We start from the raw sequence: 17,427 nt of genomic DNA, 5'->3' as shown, positions 1-17,427 counted from the left end.
CGTCCGGTGGATGTAAGGAACCCACCTGACTGCCATCACCTAGGATGGTACTAGCCATGCACCATCCTTGGGAGAATCTAGAATCATCACAAATCACTTCTGTAGGGCGAAATTCCCTCATGGAAACCCTATTGGGAAAGGCTACACCCTAACACTCATAGCAACTTATCTCAGCCTAGATTCACTGAGCACCTACAGGTGCATTTTTTTCAAGTCTCCTCGTGTCTTTCTGGGAAACCAGGGAGATAGAAATAGAAGTGAATAGTTTTTTTTCACGTGCAGGGAGCTCTAGTGCCTAGAGTTATAGTACACACAGAGAGAGACAGTACTCCTGATTAAGCATCAAAATATGGGTGTTGTGTTGATTTCAGGCTACATGTATTTATTAACTAGAACAAAGTTGTCACAGTTGAAATGCCTGGCTTAAGAAATTCATTACAAATATTATGTCAGCAGAGCGAAATCAGCTATTCCTTGTGGAACGGAATCCTTCAGTGGTACCATTTTTCGGTGCCCTCTTGACTACACTTTCACTCATGGAGCTACTGCTCAATGCTCTTTCCTCCTGTTCCTTCTCACACAATTCGGTTTTGTTTTTGTTTTTAACCTTTTTAAGTGGGCTGGTCACTGGAATTGACCATATGCTAGATGCCCCTATTTGCAGAGTTCTCTAAACCTTACAAAGCACCGCTGTATCCTTCACCTTACTTTAGCCACCAGCTGGCAGAGCAGCAGTATCAGGGGACAGGAGCTTTTGTCCCTGTTTGATGGTTAAAAATAATGGCTCAGAGAACTGACGTGATGAGCCTGAGAACACAGAATTTAAAATAGCAGAGCTGGGATGTGAGCCCAGGTCTCTGAGCCCACGTCCCACATGTGTCTCCACAGCCCTGCTCTGAAGGCAGCCAGATGACCTCAACACGAGCAGGTGCAAGTGGGGTCACGGTGACCTCATGGTACATTTATGTTCTTTTCAACTTGATCTACTAAGTTCCCACCTGCAGCCCACACCTTTTCTTTAGCACAGGTCTCCCTGGGGAACTGTTCTTGGATTGGAAATGATGCTGCACGGCTTGGTTGGGTTTTGACTTGATACCACACTAACCATTCTGCCCTGTGAGGCTCGATGGGGCTCCGGGAAACCACACCCACCTGGTCAGATGCGTAGGCCACCAGCTTCTCCATGATGGTGGCCTGTGTCAGCCCCGGGGAGGCAGCCTGCAGACATCGTGTCACTTTGGTCCGAGCGGCCAGCAGGGCCACCAGGGTGGCTTCACTGGCACTTCCCTAAATCAAAGAAAAGGTCGAAATGAGCTTCCAAGTGCAGCCAGGGAATCATCTCTAAACTTGGGAGATGCAATTTTGGGTCCCCATATTTTCTTAAAAGATGCATCTGAAATTGCCAAGTTCACTCTCCTTTCAACGGGAAAAGGCTGCACACCTGTGACTGCCACTGCAGCTCTTATTATCAATTCAACGTTGCTTTGTCTGTTTTTCATAAGATAACCTCCAGCATGTCTGAGCGCTCAGCGCGTACCAGGGGTCACCGAGCCCACTTCACAGGCACTTTCCCACGGACGCCTCCTGGTCTAGCCAGGAGATGCTGGTCCATTTGCCCCAGAGGAGGAGGAGATGGGGCCCAGGGCACAGCTCTCAGCCCAGCTCTGTGTGCACAGCAACTTGGACAGATAAATCTGTATGTTTCTATAAATGGGATTCCTCTTCTTTGAGACTCAAAAATTGCCTTGCAGGATTTTCCTCAGTCACTAATGGTACGGGCTGAAGTGTGTCCCACCAAATTTCATACGTTGAAGCCCTAACTCCTAGTACCTCAGGACATGACCATATTTGGAGACCTGTAAAGGGATCACTAAGTTAAAATGAGCCCTTTAGAGGGCCCCTGATCCAGCCTGGCTGATGTCCTTGTAAGAAGAGGAGCTGAGGCCGCACACACACACACACACACACACACACGCACACAGGAGAGGTCGCATGAGGACACAGGGAGGAGATGCCCGCCTGCCAGCCAAGGGCAGAGGCCTCCGGGAGACCAGCCCTGTTGCCACCTCAACCTCAGACGTCCAGCCTCCGGACTGTGAGACAATCAATGTCTGTTGTTTAAGCCGCCCCGTCTGTGGTTGTTTGTTGTGGTAGCCTTAGCAAGCTAACACAACAAATGTCGGCAACTTATTTTGGCAAAGTAGTCAAGAAGGATGCAAAATTGACTCTTCTGAGGGTGGGAGGAGGTGAAAGAGAATATGGATTCTGCACCCATCGTGTTAGCCCATCTCATTTGCAAAATAATCCCATTTTTAAATTTTATCATCTTAGGGTGGGAAACCTATGCTCAGAGAGGGTAACTTGCCCCAAATCAGCAGCTAGGGAGTGGCATGGTTAGGAGTGAGCCCACATCTGCCGGGCAGGAACCTCCCCACATTTATAATCAACTTTCCTGTTCCCCCTGCTTATGATCACGGAATCTTAGTAAATCCTGGAAGAAACCAGGAGCTGAACAGTATTACCATTAGAAAGAAAAAATTTAAAAGGTAGAGTTTTGTTGACTATGAGAAGATTTATAAGATTTTAGGGGGGGGCGGAGTCAAGATGGCGGTGTGGGAAGACACAGAATTCACGTCTCCCCACAACTAGGGTGGCTGCTGGACGGTGGTGGGGGACCCCGACGCCCAAGGAGATGGGCAGAACCCCCAAGGGAACCAGTAGGATGTAGGGGGACTGAGGGGGGAGGAGAAGTGGAGGCTGGACAGGACCAGTGCCCCTGAGGGGTGGCTGAGAGGGGGGAGGGGTTCCCATGCCTGGAGGGACCCTCGGGGGGCTCAGATCAGGGGGGAGTGCACCCAGCTTTTTCCCTGCCCAATCGGCTGGGGAAGTCTGCCTGGCTCTCGGACCAGGTCCTACACCCTCAGAGGTCCCCTCCGGGCTGGGTTGGTCCTGGGGACATAGGAGGGAGGCCAGGAGAGAACAGGAGAGGCAGGTGGGAGGGGCCACTGGGAGGAGGGGGAGAGGAGCCGAGTGCATTTGCCCCACCCTCTCGGGCTCAGGGAGCCTGCTGAGCTCCAGGCTGGTCCCCCGCCCTCCAAAGCCCCCTCCAGGTCATGTGGGTCCTGGGGGCATAGGAGAGAGGCCAGGGAGATGAGGAGAGGCAGGCGGGAGGGGCCCTCCAGGACCAGAGGAGCAGGAGCGGAGGGTGATTGCCATGTCCACTCGAACCCAGGAAGCCTGCTGGGCTCCCAGGTGGGGTCCCCCGCCCTCTGAGACCAGAGGCTGGAGGCAGGCCTGGGCCCCTTCTGTTCTGTTGAGCTTAAGCCCCCATCCCCCGGCCTTTTCCAGCCCTGTGGGTCCTAAGCATAGGCCCCGCCCACTGCCCAAACCTCACCCTTGCTTAGGCCCCACCCTCCAGAGCCAAGGCCTTTTCCACCTTTTATTCTCCTCTTTTTTTTAACTACTGTGGTTCTGGTTTACCTTCAGTTGTTGTTTCATCTATATTTTTATTTTTATTTTTTTCTAACATACCTATTAGTTTCCTAGTCTAATTTTATGTTTTACTTTGTTATCATTCTCCTCTCTCTTTTTTCTTTTTTGGCCACCCTTGCACAGCTTGTGGGATCTTGGTTCACAAGCCAGGGGTCGGGCTGAAGCTCCTGTGGTGGGAGCTCCGAGTCCAAACCACTGGACTAAAAGGGAACCTCAGACCCCATCAGAGTGCGGTCTCCATGAGGTCCTCATCTCAGCACCAAGACCCAGCTCTACCCAACAGCCTACAAAATTCAGCGTTGGAAGCCTCAGGCCAACCAACCAGTAAGACAGGAACACAACCCCACTCATAAAAAAAAAGGGAAAAAAAATGAGACAGAAAAAAATATGTCACAGATGAAGGAGCAAGGTAAAAACCTACAAGACCAAAAAAATGAAGATGAAATAGGCAATCTACCTGAAAAAGAATTCAGAGTAATGATAGTAAAGATGACCCAGAATCTCAGAAATAGAATGGAGGCATGGATTGAGAAAATACAGGAAATGTTTAACAAAGATCTAGAAGAACTAAAGAACAAACAAACAGAGATGAACAACACAATAACTGAAATGAAAAAATACACTAGAAGGAATCAATAACAGAATAACTGAGGCAGAAGAACGAATAAGTGAGCTGGAAGACAAAATGGCAGAAATAACTTCCAAGGAGCAGAATAAAGAAAAAAGAATGAAAAAAATTGAAGACAATCTCAGATACCTCTCGGACAATACTAAATGCACCAACATTCAGATTATAGAGGTCCCAGAAGAAGAAGAGAAAAAAAAAAAGGGTCTGAGAAAATATTTGAAGTATTATAGTGGAAAACTTCCCTAACATGGGAAAGGAAATAGTCACCCAAGTCCTGGAAGCACAGAGGGTCCCATACAGGATAAACCCTTGGAGAAACACACAAAGACACATATTAATCAAACTAATAAAAATTAAATTCAAAGAAAAAATAGTAAAAGCAGGAAGGGAAAAACAAAAAATAACACACAAAGGAATCCCTATAAGGTTATCAGCTGATTTTTCAGCAGAAAGTCTGCAGGCCAGAAGGGAGTGGCAGGATATACTTAAAGTGATGAAAGAGAAAAACCTACAACCAAGATTACTGTACCGAGCAAGTATCTCATTCAGATTCGACGGAGAAATCAAAAGCTTTACAGACAAGCAAAAGCTAAGAGAATTCAGCACCACTAAACCAACTTTACAGCAAATGCTAAAGAAACTTCTCTGAGCAGAAAACACAAGAGAAGAAAAAGACCCACAAAAACAAACCCAAAACAATTAAGAAAATCGTAATAGGAACATACATATCAATAGTAACCTTGAATGTAAATGGATTAAATGCCCCAACCAAAAGACACAGATTGGCTGAATGGATACAAAAATAAGACCTATATATATGCTGTCTACAATAGACCCACTTCAGACCTAGGGACACATACAGACTGAAAGGGGACTGAATACAGACTGAGGGGATGGAACAAGATGTTCCATGCAAATGGAAGTCAAAAGAAAACTGGAGTAGCAATACTCGTATCAGACTTTGAAGACAGTTACAAGAGATAAGGAAGGACACTACATAATGATCAAGGGATCAATCCAAGAAGATGCTATAACAATTATAAATGTTTATGCACACAACATAGGAGCACCTCAATACATAAGGCAAACGCTAACAACCATGAAAGGGGAAATCAACAGTAACACAATAATAGTGGGGGACTTTAACACCCCACTTACACCAATGGACAGATCATCCAAACAGAAAATAAATAAGGAAACACAAGCTTTAAATGACACAATAGACCAGATAGATTCAATTGATATTTATAGAACATTGCACCTAAAGTGGCAGAATACACTTTCTTCTCAAGTGCACAGGGAACATTCTCCAGAATAGATCACATCTTGGGTTACAAATCAAGCCTTGGACAATTTAAGAAAATTGAAATCATATCAAGCATCTTTTCTGACAACAATGCTATGAGATTGGAAATCAATCACAAGAAAAAAATTGTAAAAACCACAAATACATGGAAGCCAAACAGTGCACTACTAAGTAACTGAGAGATCACTGAAGAAATCAAAGAAGAAATTTAAAAATACTTAGAAACAAATGACAATGAAAACACAACGACCCAAAACCTATGGGACGCAGCAAAAGCAGTTCTAAGAGACAAGTTTATATCAATTCAATCTCACCTCTAGAAACAAGAAAACTCGCAAATAAACAATCTCTAGTTGCTTTAGGTGTAGGGTCTACACCTAAAGCAACTAGAGAAAGAAGCACAAAGAAAACCCAAAGTCAGTAGAAGGAAAGAAATCATAAAGATCAGAGCAGAAGTAAATGAAATAGAAACGAAGAAAACAATAGCAAAGATCAATAAAACTAAAAGCTGGTTCTTTGAGAAGATAAACAAAATTGATAAACTCATCAAGAAAAAAAGGGAGATGACACAAATCAATAAAAGTAGAAATGAAAAAGGAGAAATCACAACTGACACTGCAGAAATACAAAGGATTATAAGAGACTACTACAAACAACTATATGTCAATAAAATGGACAACCACAAAGAAATGCACAAATTCTTGGAAAGGTACAATTTTCCAAGACTGAACCAGGAAGAATTAGAAAATATAAACAAATCTATCACAAGTAATGAAATTAAAACTGTAATTAAAAATATTCCAACAAACAAAAGTCCAGGACCAGATGGCTTCACAGGCAAATTCTATCAAATATTTAGAGAGGAGCTAACACAGATCCTTCTCAAACTCTTCCAAAAAATTGCAGAGGGAGGAACACTCCCAAACTCATTCTATGAAGCCACAATCACCCTGATACCAAAACCAGAAAAAGATATCACAAAAAAAGAAAATTATAGACCAATATCACTGATGAAGAAAGATGCGAAAACACTGAACAAAATATCAGCAAACAGAATCCAACAACGTATTAAAAGGATCACACACCATGATCAAGTGGGATTTATCGCAGAGATGCAAAGATTCTTCAGTATATGCAAATCAATCAGTGTGATACACCATATTAACAAAGTAAGGAATAAAAACCATATGATCATCTCAATAGATGCAGAAAAAGCTTTCGACAAAATTCAACACCCATTTATGAAAAAACTCTCCAGAAAATGGGCATAGAGGGAACATAGCTCACCATAATAAAGGCCATATATGACAAACCCACAGCCAACATCATACTCATGGTGAAAAGTTGAAAGTATTTCCACTAAGATCAGGAACAAGACAAGGATGTCCACTCTAACCACTCTTATTCAACATAGTTTTGCAAGTCCTAACCACAGCAATCAGAGAACAAAAAGAAATAAAAAGAATACAAATTGGAAAAGAAGAAGTAAAACTGTCACTGTTTGCAGATGACATGATACTATACATAGACAATCCTAAAGATGCCACCAGAAAACACCTAGAACTAACCAATGAATTTGGTAAGGTTGCAGGATACAAAATTAATGCACAGAAATCTCTGGCATTCCTATAACAACTAACAATGAAAAATCTGAAAGAGAAATTAAGGAAACAATCCCATTTACCATTGCAACAAAAGGAATAAAATACCCAGGAATAAACCTACCTAAGGAGGCAAAAGACTTGTACTCAGAAAACTATAAAACATCGATGAAAGAAATTAAAGATGACATAAACAGATGGAGAAATATACCATGCTCTTGGATTGGAAGAATCAGTATTGTGAAAATGACTATACTACCCAAAGCACTCTACAGATTCAATGCAATCCCTGTCAAACTACCAATGGCATTCTTCACAGAATTAGAACAAAAATTTTACAATTTGTATGGAAACACAATAGACCCCAAATAGCCAAAGCAATATTGAGAAAGAAAGATGGAGCTGGAGGAATCAGGCTCCCCGACTTCAAACTATACTACAAAGGTACAATAATCAAGACAGTATGGTACTGGCACAAAAACAGAAATATAGATCAATGGAACAAGATAGAAAGCCCAGAGATAAACCCATGCACCTATGGTCAACTAATCTAGGACAAAGGAGGCAATGATATACAATGGAGAAAAGACAGTCTCCTCAATAAGTGGTGCTGGGAAAACTGGACAGCTACATGTAAGAGAATGAAATTAGAACACTACCTAACACCATACACAAAAATAAACTCAAAATGGATTAAAGACCTAAATGTAAGCCCAGACACTATAAAACTCTTAGAGGAAAACATAGGCAGAACACTCTATGACATAAATCACAGCAAGATTCTTTTTGACTCACCTCCTAGAGAAATGGCAATAAAAACAAAAATAAACAAATGGGACCTAATGAAACTTAAAAGCTTTTGCACAGCAAAGGAAACCATAAACAAGACGAAAAGACAACCCTCAGAATGGGAGAAAATATCTTCAAATGAAAAAATGGAGAGAGCATTAATCTCCAAAATATATAAACAGTTCATGCAGCTCAATATAAAAAAAGCTAACAACCCAATCCAAAAATGGGCAGAAGACCTAAATAGACATTTCTCCAAAGAAGACATACAGATCGCCAAGAGGCACATGAAAAGCTGCTCAACATCACTAATTATTAGAGAAATGCAAGTCAAAAGTACAATGAGGTATCACCTCACACAGGTCAGAATGGCCATTATCAAAAAATTTCCAAACAATAAATGCTGGAGAGGGTGTGGACAAAAGGGAACCCTCTTGCATTGTTGGTGGGAATGTATATTAATACAACCACTATGGAGAACAGTATGGAGGTTCCTTAAAAATCTAAAAATAGAACTACCATATGACCCAGCAATACCATTACTGGGCATACACCCTGAGGAAACCATGATTCAAAAAGAGACATGTACCACAATGTTCATTGCAGCACTATTTACAGTAGCCAGGTCATGGAAGCAACCTAAGTGTCCAACAACAGATGAATGGATAAAGAAGGTGTGGCACATATATACAATGGAATATTACTCAGCCATAAAAAGAAACAAAATTGAGTTATTTGTAGTGAGGTGAATGGACCTAGAGACTGTCATACAGAGTGAAATAAGTCAGAAAGAGAAAAACAAATACCGTATGCTAACACATATATATGGAATCTAAAAAAAAAAAAAAATAGTACTGATGAACCTAGTGGCAGGGCAGGAATAAAGATGTAGACATAGAGAATGGACTTGAGGACACGGGTGCGGGGAGAAGCGGAAGCTGAGGTGAAGTGAGAGTAGCATTGACATATACACACTACCAAATGTAAAATAGGTAGTGGGAAGCAACCACATAGCACAGAGAGATCAGCTCGGTGCTTTGCGATGACCTAGAGGGGTGGGATAGGGAGGATGGAGGGAGGCTCAAGAGGGAGGGGATATGGGGACATATGTATGCATATGGCTGATTCACTTTGTTCTGCAACAGTAACTAACACAGTATTGTGAAGCAATTATACTCCAATAAAAATCTATTTAAAAAAAAGATTTTAGAGTTTTACAGAGAAATATACAATAAAATAAAGAGGTTAACCTCTCTTGTTAATATTTTCTCCCCCTTTCATTGATCCTGATTTCCTATTATTTATTTATTTATTTATTTATTTATTTATTTGTACTGTTTCGATGATTTTACTTTTTCTTTTAAGCCAACTTATATCCTTCAGGAAGATAAAAACGTTCACTCACAGTTCTGTACAGCTGTGTAGCTCTAATGCATGGGCTCATATATACACATATGTAGTCTTCTCAATTCAGCCTCTAAAATAGGTTTTACATTTTCTTCAGGTCGCATTTTCACTGGTAATGATTTTAGATACGGATTTAGACCGTGCAGTTTTAGATCCAGTTAAAGAAACAGTTGGCAAAGCTAAAGCAGCTATGGCAGGAGATCCGAGCTCCCCTAGGGCAGGCACTGGACCTCACACATCCCCCCGCGTGGTTGCTTTCCTCCTGTGTCCCCATCTTGTGTGTCAGGGCCTGTCCACTGTCTCCTTCATTCTCCCTGGATGTGGGACATGCAAAGCTCATTGAAAGGCATGGCTCCAGGGAGGGGAATCCCTGACACCCCCCCTTCCCCGACTCCTGTGTGAGTGCAGCTCCCCCTCAATGCCACCCTCTGTCTGAAGGCTTGGATCTCTCATCACCCCCCCAGTGTCCGCGCTCCTTTGAACCACACTCTAAGGAAAGGCTTGGATCTCCACGGCAGTTCATTGAGGGTTTTCCTCTGGGCTCTGTCCATGTCTTGAAAGAAAACTCCCCTTCTCCAGGCAACAAAAAGTGCTTTTTCAAAAAAATGCCCAATGATCACTTATATGTGGAATCCAAAAAAAGAGGGTACAAATGAACTTACTTACAAAACAGAAATACAGTCACAGAGGTAGAAAACAAACTTATGGTTACAAGGGGGGGAAGGGAGGGAGGGATAAACTGGGAGATTGGGATTGACACATACACACTAGTATACATAAAATAGATAACTAATAAGGACCTACTGTAAATAAACTCTACTCAGTACTCTGTGATAACCTATATGGGAAAAGAATCTAAAAAAGAGTGGATATAGGTGTATGTATAACTGATTCACTTTGCTGTACAGCAGAAACTACCATAACAGTGTAAATCAACTATACTCCAATAAAAATTTAAAAATAAAAAAAAGAGTAAAGAAAATGTGATATATATATATATATATATATATATATATATATATATATTCATATATATTTTTCAGCCTTAACAAAAAAAGAGGAAACCTTGTCATGGATAAACCTGGAACATGGATAAACCTAGAGGGCATTATGCTAAGTGAAATAAGCTAGACAGAGCAAAACAAATACCGCATGGTATCACATATATGTGGAATTTAAAAATATTAAAAAAAAATATTAACAGGGATAATTATAGCTGAAAGGGTCATTACACACTTCTAAAGGAAGTTTCACTAAATATAGTCAGCATTAAGGAGATGTGTTGACAAGAAGAATTGAAAATAAAACTCAAAACAAACGAACAAAAAATTGCCCGGTGAAATAACTGTCAGCCAGGCATCCATAAGTGTCATGGCTCGGGGCGGCCAGTGTGGCTTGGTGACCGGGACAGGAGAATGAGCGGGTCTTCAGGCCTCTGTTGGAAGCAGATCTGGGCCGAGGTAGGAGCAGAGCAGTAATGATACCTTTGCTTTCCTGCCTCAGACAAAGGTTGCCATGGCAAAGCCGCTAAGAGGCAGAAAGAAATGCGGTGAGCGCGGCCGCTCGGCTGTGAATGCTGCGAGCAGAAATGTCCTTTCATCTTCTGGGTTTTCAAGTGTCGCCCCATACACGGCGGGAAATGGGCTTTTCTTCCAAGAGAGCTTTCAAACCCAATTAAGAGACCATTTTCATGGCCCCGTTTGTCCAGATCAAAGGATGATTTGCCGCTTGATGCAGACGCCCGTCACGGTGCCGACGCCCAGCAGCTGTGATTATGCCTGTGAGGGCTTCCCCCCCACCCCCGCCCTCCGCATCCCCTCATCCAGGCCCCCCGGCTGTCAACAGACTCAGGCGCTCCAGGACCTCGCAAATTACAGACAATCAGCCTTGTCAGTGGGAAGGGCGGGATTCCTGCCTCATACTGGGTGGGTGGGCTCCAAGGGGGATTGAACTGAATCCTGGGCTGAGAGATGTCAGAATTATTCCTATAACCAAATGCCGGGGCTTCTGCTGTTTCTGGAAAATGGGATTGTCTTTCAAAGAAAAGATAATTTAAAGATGGAGCCCATGGCAGCATGCCCACCTCTGCACATTCACCCAAGCAAAGGGTCAGGGACAGGCTGGTGGAATACTCGTGGGTCCAGCTCACATGTGCACCAGCCTTGCCTCTAAATAGCTCGTGCCCTTGGGTCCCATGCATGACGTTCCTGGGCCTCGGTTTCCTCATCTATGAAAAAGGTTGTTGATAATCCAATCAAGCCTGATAAATATTTGGAGGTTGAAAAATGAGCACATTAAACACAAGAAATAAAGCTAAAACACAGCCTAGCTCAGAGTGGGTGTGCAATACAAAGTAGCTATTATTAGAATACACACACCTTGATTGACGGGATAGTTGTTAAGATTTTTGAGAAGTATCAAACTAGAGGAATCAGCTTGGGCTGCTGAAAAGAATTGAATGTGAAATTATTTTATATAATCTCCAGTGACCCAGAAAAACTTTTTATTTTTGTTTGGTTTTGATTTTTGGTGGAGCATGTGTGGTGAATATGGACTCAACCAGGGGAGCCCCAGCCGAAAGCTGAGGAACTTCTTAGGAGATCGTTAACCTTCATCCTAAAGGGTGTCCTTTGAAATATGATTTGTAAGAGTGAAAGATGTGACACAATATATATACTGTACCTCCTATTTATATAAATTGTGACACATCATAGAAAATCATGCACTAATAATATTCTCAAAGACTATTTAAACAATGGGAAATGCTCACAATAAAATAGTAAGTAAAACACCACGCAGAAAATCTGTATGATGTGTTGCATTATCCCAGTTTTGTTTATATTATGTACACATATATGTACACACACACACACACACACACAAACACATAGGTATTAAAATAACACTGGGAGGAAGCTGCCCCTAAATGTTCCTGCATCTCTTCCATTTTTCTAATGGATGTCTAGTTTTCATAGGTAGGAAGGGGATGATACTTTTAAGTGGAATAACGGAACCAAAATTGACATCAAAGGCAATCAATTGGCAGTGTGGAAAATGGAGACGATGATGTAGAAAAAACCATGAGAAAGTCCCCAAAAAATACAGAAGAGAAAATGACAAAAAAGAAAATGACAAAAGAAAGCTAGAAATTATGGAAGAGGTACCCAATCTGTGAAAAATGGAAGTTCCTGAAAAACAGTGAAGTGGCCCAGAGGCAATGACTAAAATATCCCCAGGTGAGGGAAAAGCTGAGTCTCGGATTAACAGGGCTTCCCAGATACTGGGCGCTTGGGTCAAGATGAACAGCACAAATGGAAAAAGTAGATCTTGGCAAAATGCGTGGAATTACAAAGAAAAAGTAAGTTTACTGCAAGGGTCCAGGTTGTCATGAACTATCAGATCACCCCCAGGCCCGGAACTGAGTCAAATAGAATTCAACAGCAAGGCCCCCGTCACAGCCCCTCTCTTGCTCTTACTATGGCCACTTTCTGTTCTGTCCACAGCCGGGCTCTGCTCTCCATTGGCAGTGGAGCCCCAGAGCATCAGGACCCATGTGCTGGGGACTGGATCCCCTCCCCACTGCGAGATGAGACGCAGCTGACTGACGGGGGGGTGGGTGCGGGGGCGTGGATGGGGGCCACGTACAGCAGTCCCCTCCCTAAAGCTGGAAGTAGCGGAGAACTCAAATCTTTGTGTGTGGTTTTTCCAAGGTTGCCCAGGCTGCATCGCCTCTGACCAGCGGAAAACCGTCCAGGGTGGCTGAAATGTTTGCAGTTGTGAGAAAAATCATTGTTGCCACTACGTCTAGGTCCCGTTCACAGCATCGTATGGAAACTTTGCTTACCCATGGCTAATGCTTCATTTTCATGAGCCCCACTCAGAATCGCTGATGGAGGAGGGAAAATGCTGTAACCAAAGAGGTGAGGAAGAAGGGGACAGAGGGAGTGGGGCTGATTCATATGAGGTGACACAGCAGTTACCCTCTTATCAGTCCTCCTAATAAACGGATCGGTGACGCTCTCAAGCATAATCATTATGCAGGAGCATCTGTGACTGATCTCCCCAGCCCGACCTGGAGCCATGATGTGATTTATCTCCACGCTGGCAGAAACCACCGGGCCCCAATCGATCTGACAGAGGGAGAATTCTTCTCCGGCTTCAGCAGGGACCATGCCGCAGGCCCATTTGCCCTGTTTTTCCTAGAGAATCTGCCAATATCATCATCATAAACATCTTCACAACTATCCTAATCCTGGGAGCATTCCATAATCCCTACATGCCAGAATGATGCACAGCCAACTTCATTATCAAAACCCTTCTCCTGACCATCGCTTTTATGAATCCGAGCACGCTAGCCAGGACTCCAACTGAACCAACCTATGTCATACCCCTTACGAAAAACCTGTCTACCACTAACACCTGCCCTATGCTGACGTGTCACTACCCATCATCACCTCAGGCATCCCACCATAAACATAAGAAAGAGGTCTGACAAAAGATTTACTTTGAGAGAGTAAATAGGCCGTGGGTCACAGAGAACTCAGCCATGGGTCACAGCACAAGGCTTATTTATCAAAGTGCATGTCAGCATCTCTGCATCAGAATCACCTGACATGCAGGCTAGAATGCTAATTCCTGGGCCTGCCTAAGACTTGTTGAATCTGAATCTGTGAGGGTAGAGGAAGACTCTCTCCCTGACCCTGAGCCGTACTGGCTGTGTTTGGGAGAATAAGGCCTCCCAAAGATGTCATGTTTTCATCCTGGAAGCTGTGACTCTCTACCTTACAAGGAAGAGGGACCTTGCCAATGTGATTAACTTAAGAACCTTGACAGGAGGGGAGGGGGGATTATCTTGGATTATCTGCATGGACCTGATCTAATCTCATGCATCCTGAAACATGAAGAACCTTTCTCATCTGTGGTCAGAGGGAGAGGTGGCCATGAAAGAAGGGTCAGAGAGATGGAACACAGCCACCTTGAAGACGGAGGAGGCGCCATGGCCCAGGAATGCGGGAAACTTCTAGAAACTAGAAAAGGCAAGGACAGAACCTCCAAGCTGTCAACCCTGATTGTAGCCCAGTAAGATCCACATCAGGCTCCCGACCTGCAGAACTGTTAAGATAATAGGTTTGTCAGAAAATAAACACATGGGAGTTTAAAAACCCTGGTCGGTTGAGCAGCCTCGGGCCTGGAGGCTGGGGCTCGCATCCTGTCACATTTGGCCACTCCGGCAGGTGACCTCACACTGAGGCATCCGGGCCTCAGTTCTCATCGTTGAGTGGACAGAATCACAACTGCCGTGACAGATTCTCAGAGAGAAGACGGTGTCTGAAAAAGGAAATTCCTTTTTCTCAAAAGTAAAGGTTGCTTTCCCTGGGAGGGCGGTGGGTTTAGAAGCATCCCTCGTCCCTGCTGGAAAAGAAGAAAGCCAAGAAGTCCAAGTTTTCCTAGTGGCATTTGTGCCGCAGATGCTCCACTGTGACTGTCATTGTACGTGTCCTGTCCCCTGATGGGCCCTCTGGCATGCAGCCGTGCTCAAAGGTACGTGTCAGGTGAAGAATGAATTAAGTCAGCGCATAGAAAAGGCAGCATCTTTAGGTGAACGGTGGGTTCCCATAGGTGCAGCCGTTTCTAGTAGCCTCTGCATCAGGTGGTCACAGCTGCCACTGAGGATGGCCCTGAGTGGTGGTCACACGGGTGTAGGCTCAGACCCTGGCTCTAGAACTTACCAGCTGGGAACCGATGGGCAAGTTCCCTGACTGCTCTGAGCCTTAGTTTCCTCACCTGTAAAATGGGAATCTTAATACGGCCCCTAATCATAGCGCTGTGAGAATTAAGTGAGTTCAGGCCTGGGAAGTGCTCCAGCACATTGGCGGGCAATGGGGAACCACGCAAACCTCCACGGTTGTTTTTATTGCTATGCACCAGCCAAGCGATGGCCGCTATTCTGCCCACCCTAAAGAGGGGCCTGGCTCGGGGATCCAAATCCAGATCCAGAGCTTTCCTGAGGCTCAGCTCTGCTTATTCTCCAGAAGAAACACGAGGACACAGGAAGCTCAAGGGGCTCTTGCCCATCTGCTGCTGTCTGCCTTCTGGGAGCCCGCGCACCCCGGGGGTGGGACCCCCGCCCTCTGTGCCTTACCTGGATCACCCCGCCCCCTTCTCCAGCTTCTCCAGCCAAGAACACCCCGGGCAGCTGCAGCATCTTCCCCAGCCAATCCATCATCACTGTTTCCAGCTCTGTGCACGCCGGGCTGGCGGCCTGTGGGCGGGAGGCGAGGGTGAGCCGTAGGCTGGCCGCCCTCAGCTTCCCGCCAGCTTGGGGTCCAGCAGAGTGACAAACAGGGAGGCTTCCTTACTCCCCTCCCTTTGATGGATCGATTTAGCAAAAAGCTCTCAACATTTTCAAAAGGCCTATCCCTGGGTGGGAACCCCTTTGAAGGTGGGCTCTCCCCTCACGGATTTCCCGGAGCAGCAGCGGCAGAGGCTGGACACCTGCCCCCAGCAACCCCAAGGCATCACCGAGGACCACGGGGGGGACTTAGTGCTGAGAGCGGCACACATGACCTTCTGCTCCACCCCCCGACCCCGGCACCTGGAGAAGCATGGAAGGACCCACAGTCCCCGGGGCCCAGGTCGGCCGCTGGAAGTACAAGGTCACTGCCTGCAGGGGTTTGCATGTCTCTACATGCCTCACCCATAGGCACGGGTCCCTGGTGACGTCACCTCTGACTCTGACGTCACCCCACGCTTCTCCAACAGAAACCTCTAGGGGCTGGGGCCATAGCAAGGGCCCAGGTCTTGCTGAAAATCTTCCGCTGAATCCCACCCAGACTAAAATCTCCCAATCCAAGACGCTGTTCAAATGCCCCCAGAAAGTGTCACACATGCTCTTTGACGGTGACTCAGGGAGGATGGTTGGGCAGGAGGGCACTGACCATCATGATGACCTGCTCCCCAGCCGCACTGGGCGCCCACAGGGAGCTCACTCAGCCATCTGTTTACAGAAGGAGCCAGAAAGGCTCACTGGTGGACCCTGGTCTGCAGCCCCAGTGGGAGGAGTGAGATGGGCTGCGTCGAGGAGGTGAAGCCCCGGGAGCCCCTGCAGGTCTCTGATCCTGCCTCCCACGCTCTGGGGATGGCTCTCCTTGCGCTCGGGGGGGGGGGGGGGGGGCGGGTTGGCCCCAGACTCCGCCTGAGGGTGGACGGACCTCCCCGTCCATGTGGGTCTCGCTGTGGTGGTCCGAGTGCTCTCCAGCTCCCCGTGCGCTGCTGGTCAGCCCCACCCGGAGGGTCCCACTCCATCCTGGCCGAGCCCGGCTCCAGGCACGGGGGCTTTCCTTGCTGTCCAGAACCCGGGGCTCGGCCAGCACACCTTAGAGACAGCAAGGGAGCCCTCCAAGGCCCCAGACCATCAGACTGTCCTCGGGAAGAACAGACATAGTTGGAAAGATGCTATCATCCCCCTGGATGGCTCTGGAGGGGCAGAGCTGAGTGGAATCTGCTGTGGTGTCTAATGTAAGGAATGTCCTTTAGGGGAGGGTGTGCTCAGCCCAGACAAAGGAAGGTCCCCGAGGCCACACAGGGCGGCCCCAGGCTGCTCTCCGCTGAGAACTGCAGCAGGACCCAGGGGTGACCCTCCAACCCTGCTCCTTGGGGCCCCGAGGCCCACTCCCCCAGCAACTGCGGACCCCAGGCTAAAGAGGAGCCGTGGGGGGTGGAGGTGGGGAACTGGGGGCAGGGGCAGCAGGCAACTCTGCTCGTGCGTTCAGGAACCCACATCTCCTGCAGGCCTCAGGCAGGAGTCATGAGTCTGCTTGGCTGCAAGGCACAAGCAAGTAGGCAAGCACTCTGGACCCAAAAGGCCAAGAGCAGACCCTGGCCTGGGGAGAAGTCCCAGGGTGTGGGCAGCCCTGGGGTCCCGGGCGCAGTCAGCAAGCAGCCCTCCTTCCGAGCGTTCTGCATTTGGGAAGGCAGGACTCTTTCCCGTTATGCTGGGCTGGGGTCTCTCTCAGGACGGCAGGCGTGGCCGAGAACAGAGGGGATGGGACAAGGGCAGAAGTGTTTCTCAAACTGCAGATTGTACAGAGATCCCTGTTTTGCTTGGGAGACATACTGGGGCTGCAGAAGCTCCAGGGCCGTGACTGCGGTTTGAATGCAAGCCAAGTACCTCTAAACACACCGCTGTGCAGAACCGGCTTTTG

The 17,427-nt window shown here is 46.1% G+C and overlaps 1 protein-coding gene across 2 annotated transcripts in view; it reads right to left on the bottom strand.

Moving 5' to 3' along the window:
• The window catches only part of DDC (dopa decarboxylase), an 82,485-nt gene that overhangs the window by 43,618 nt on the left and 21,440 nt on the right, over positions 1–17,427 (bottom strand). For both annotated transcript variants that reach the window (XM_007178347.2, XM_007178348.3), the window contains exons 4-5: positions 15,366–15,485; positions 1,153–1,287 (exon numbers count right to left, since the gene is read on the bottom strand). In XM_007178347.2, the coding sequence (XP_007178409.1) occupies positions 1,153–1,287; positions 15,366–15,485 (255 nt within the window). The remainder of the gene's footprint in view (positions 1–1,152; positions 1,288–15,365; positions 15,486–17,427) is intronic.

This window comes from Balaenoptera acutorostrata, chromosome 7, assembly GCF_949987535.1.
Source record: "Balaenoptera acutorostrata chromosome 7, mBalAcu1.1, whole genome shotgun sequence".
Classification (NCBI taxonomy): domain Eukaryota; kingdom Metazoa; phylum Chordata; class Mammalia; order Artiodactyla; family Balaenopteridae; genus Balaenoptera; species Balaenoptera acutorostrata.
The sequence above is the reverse complement of the archived record's forward strand: the minus strand, read 5'-3'. Positions and strand labels throughout refer to the sequence as shown.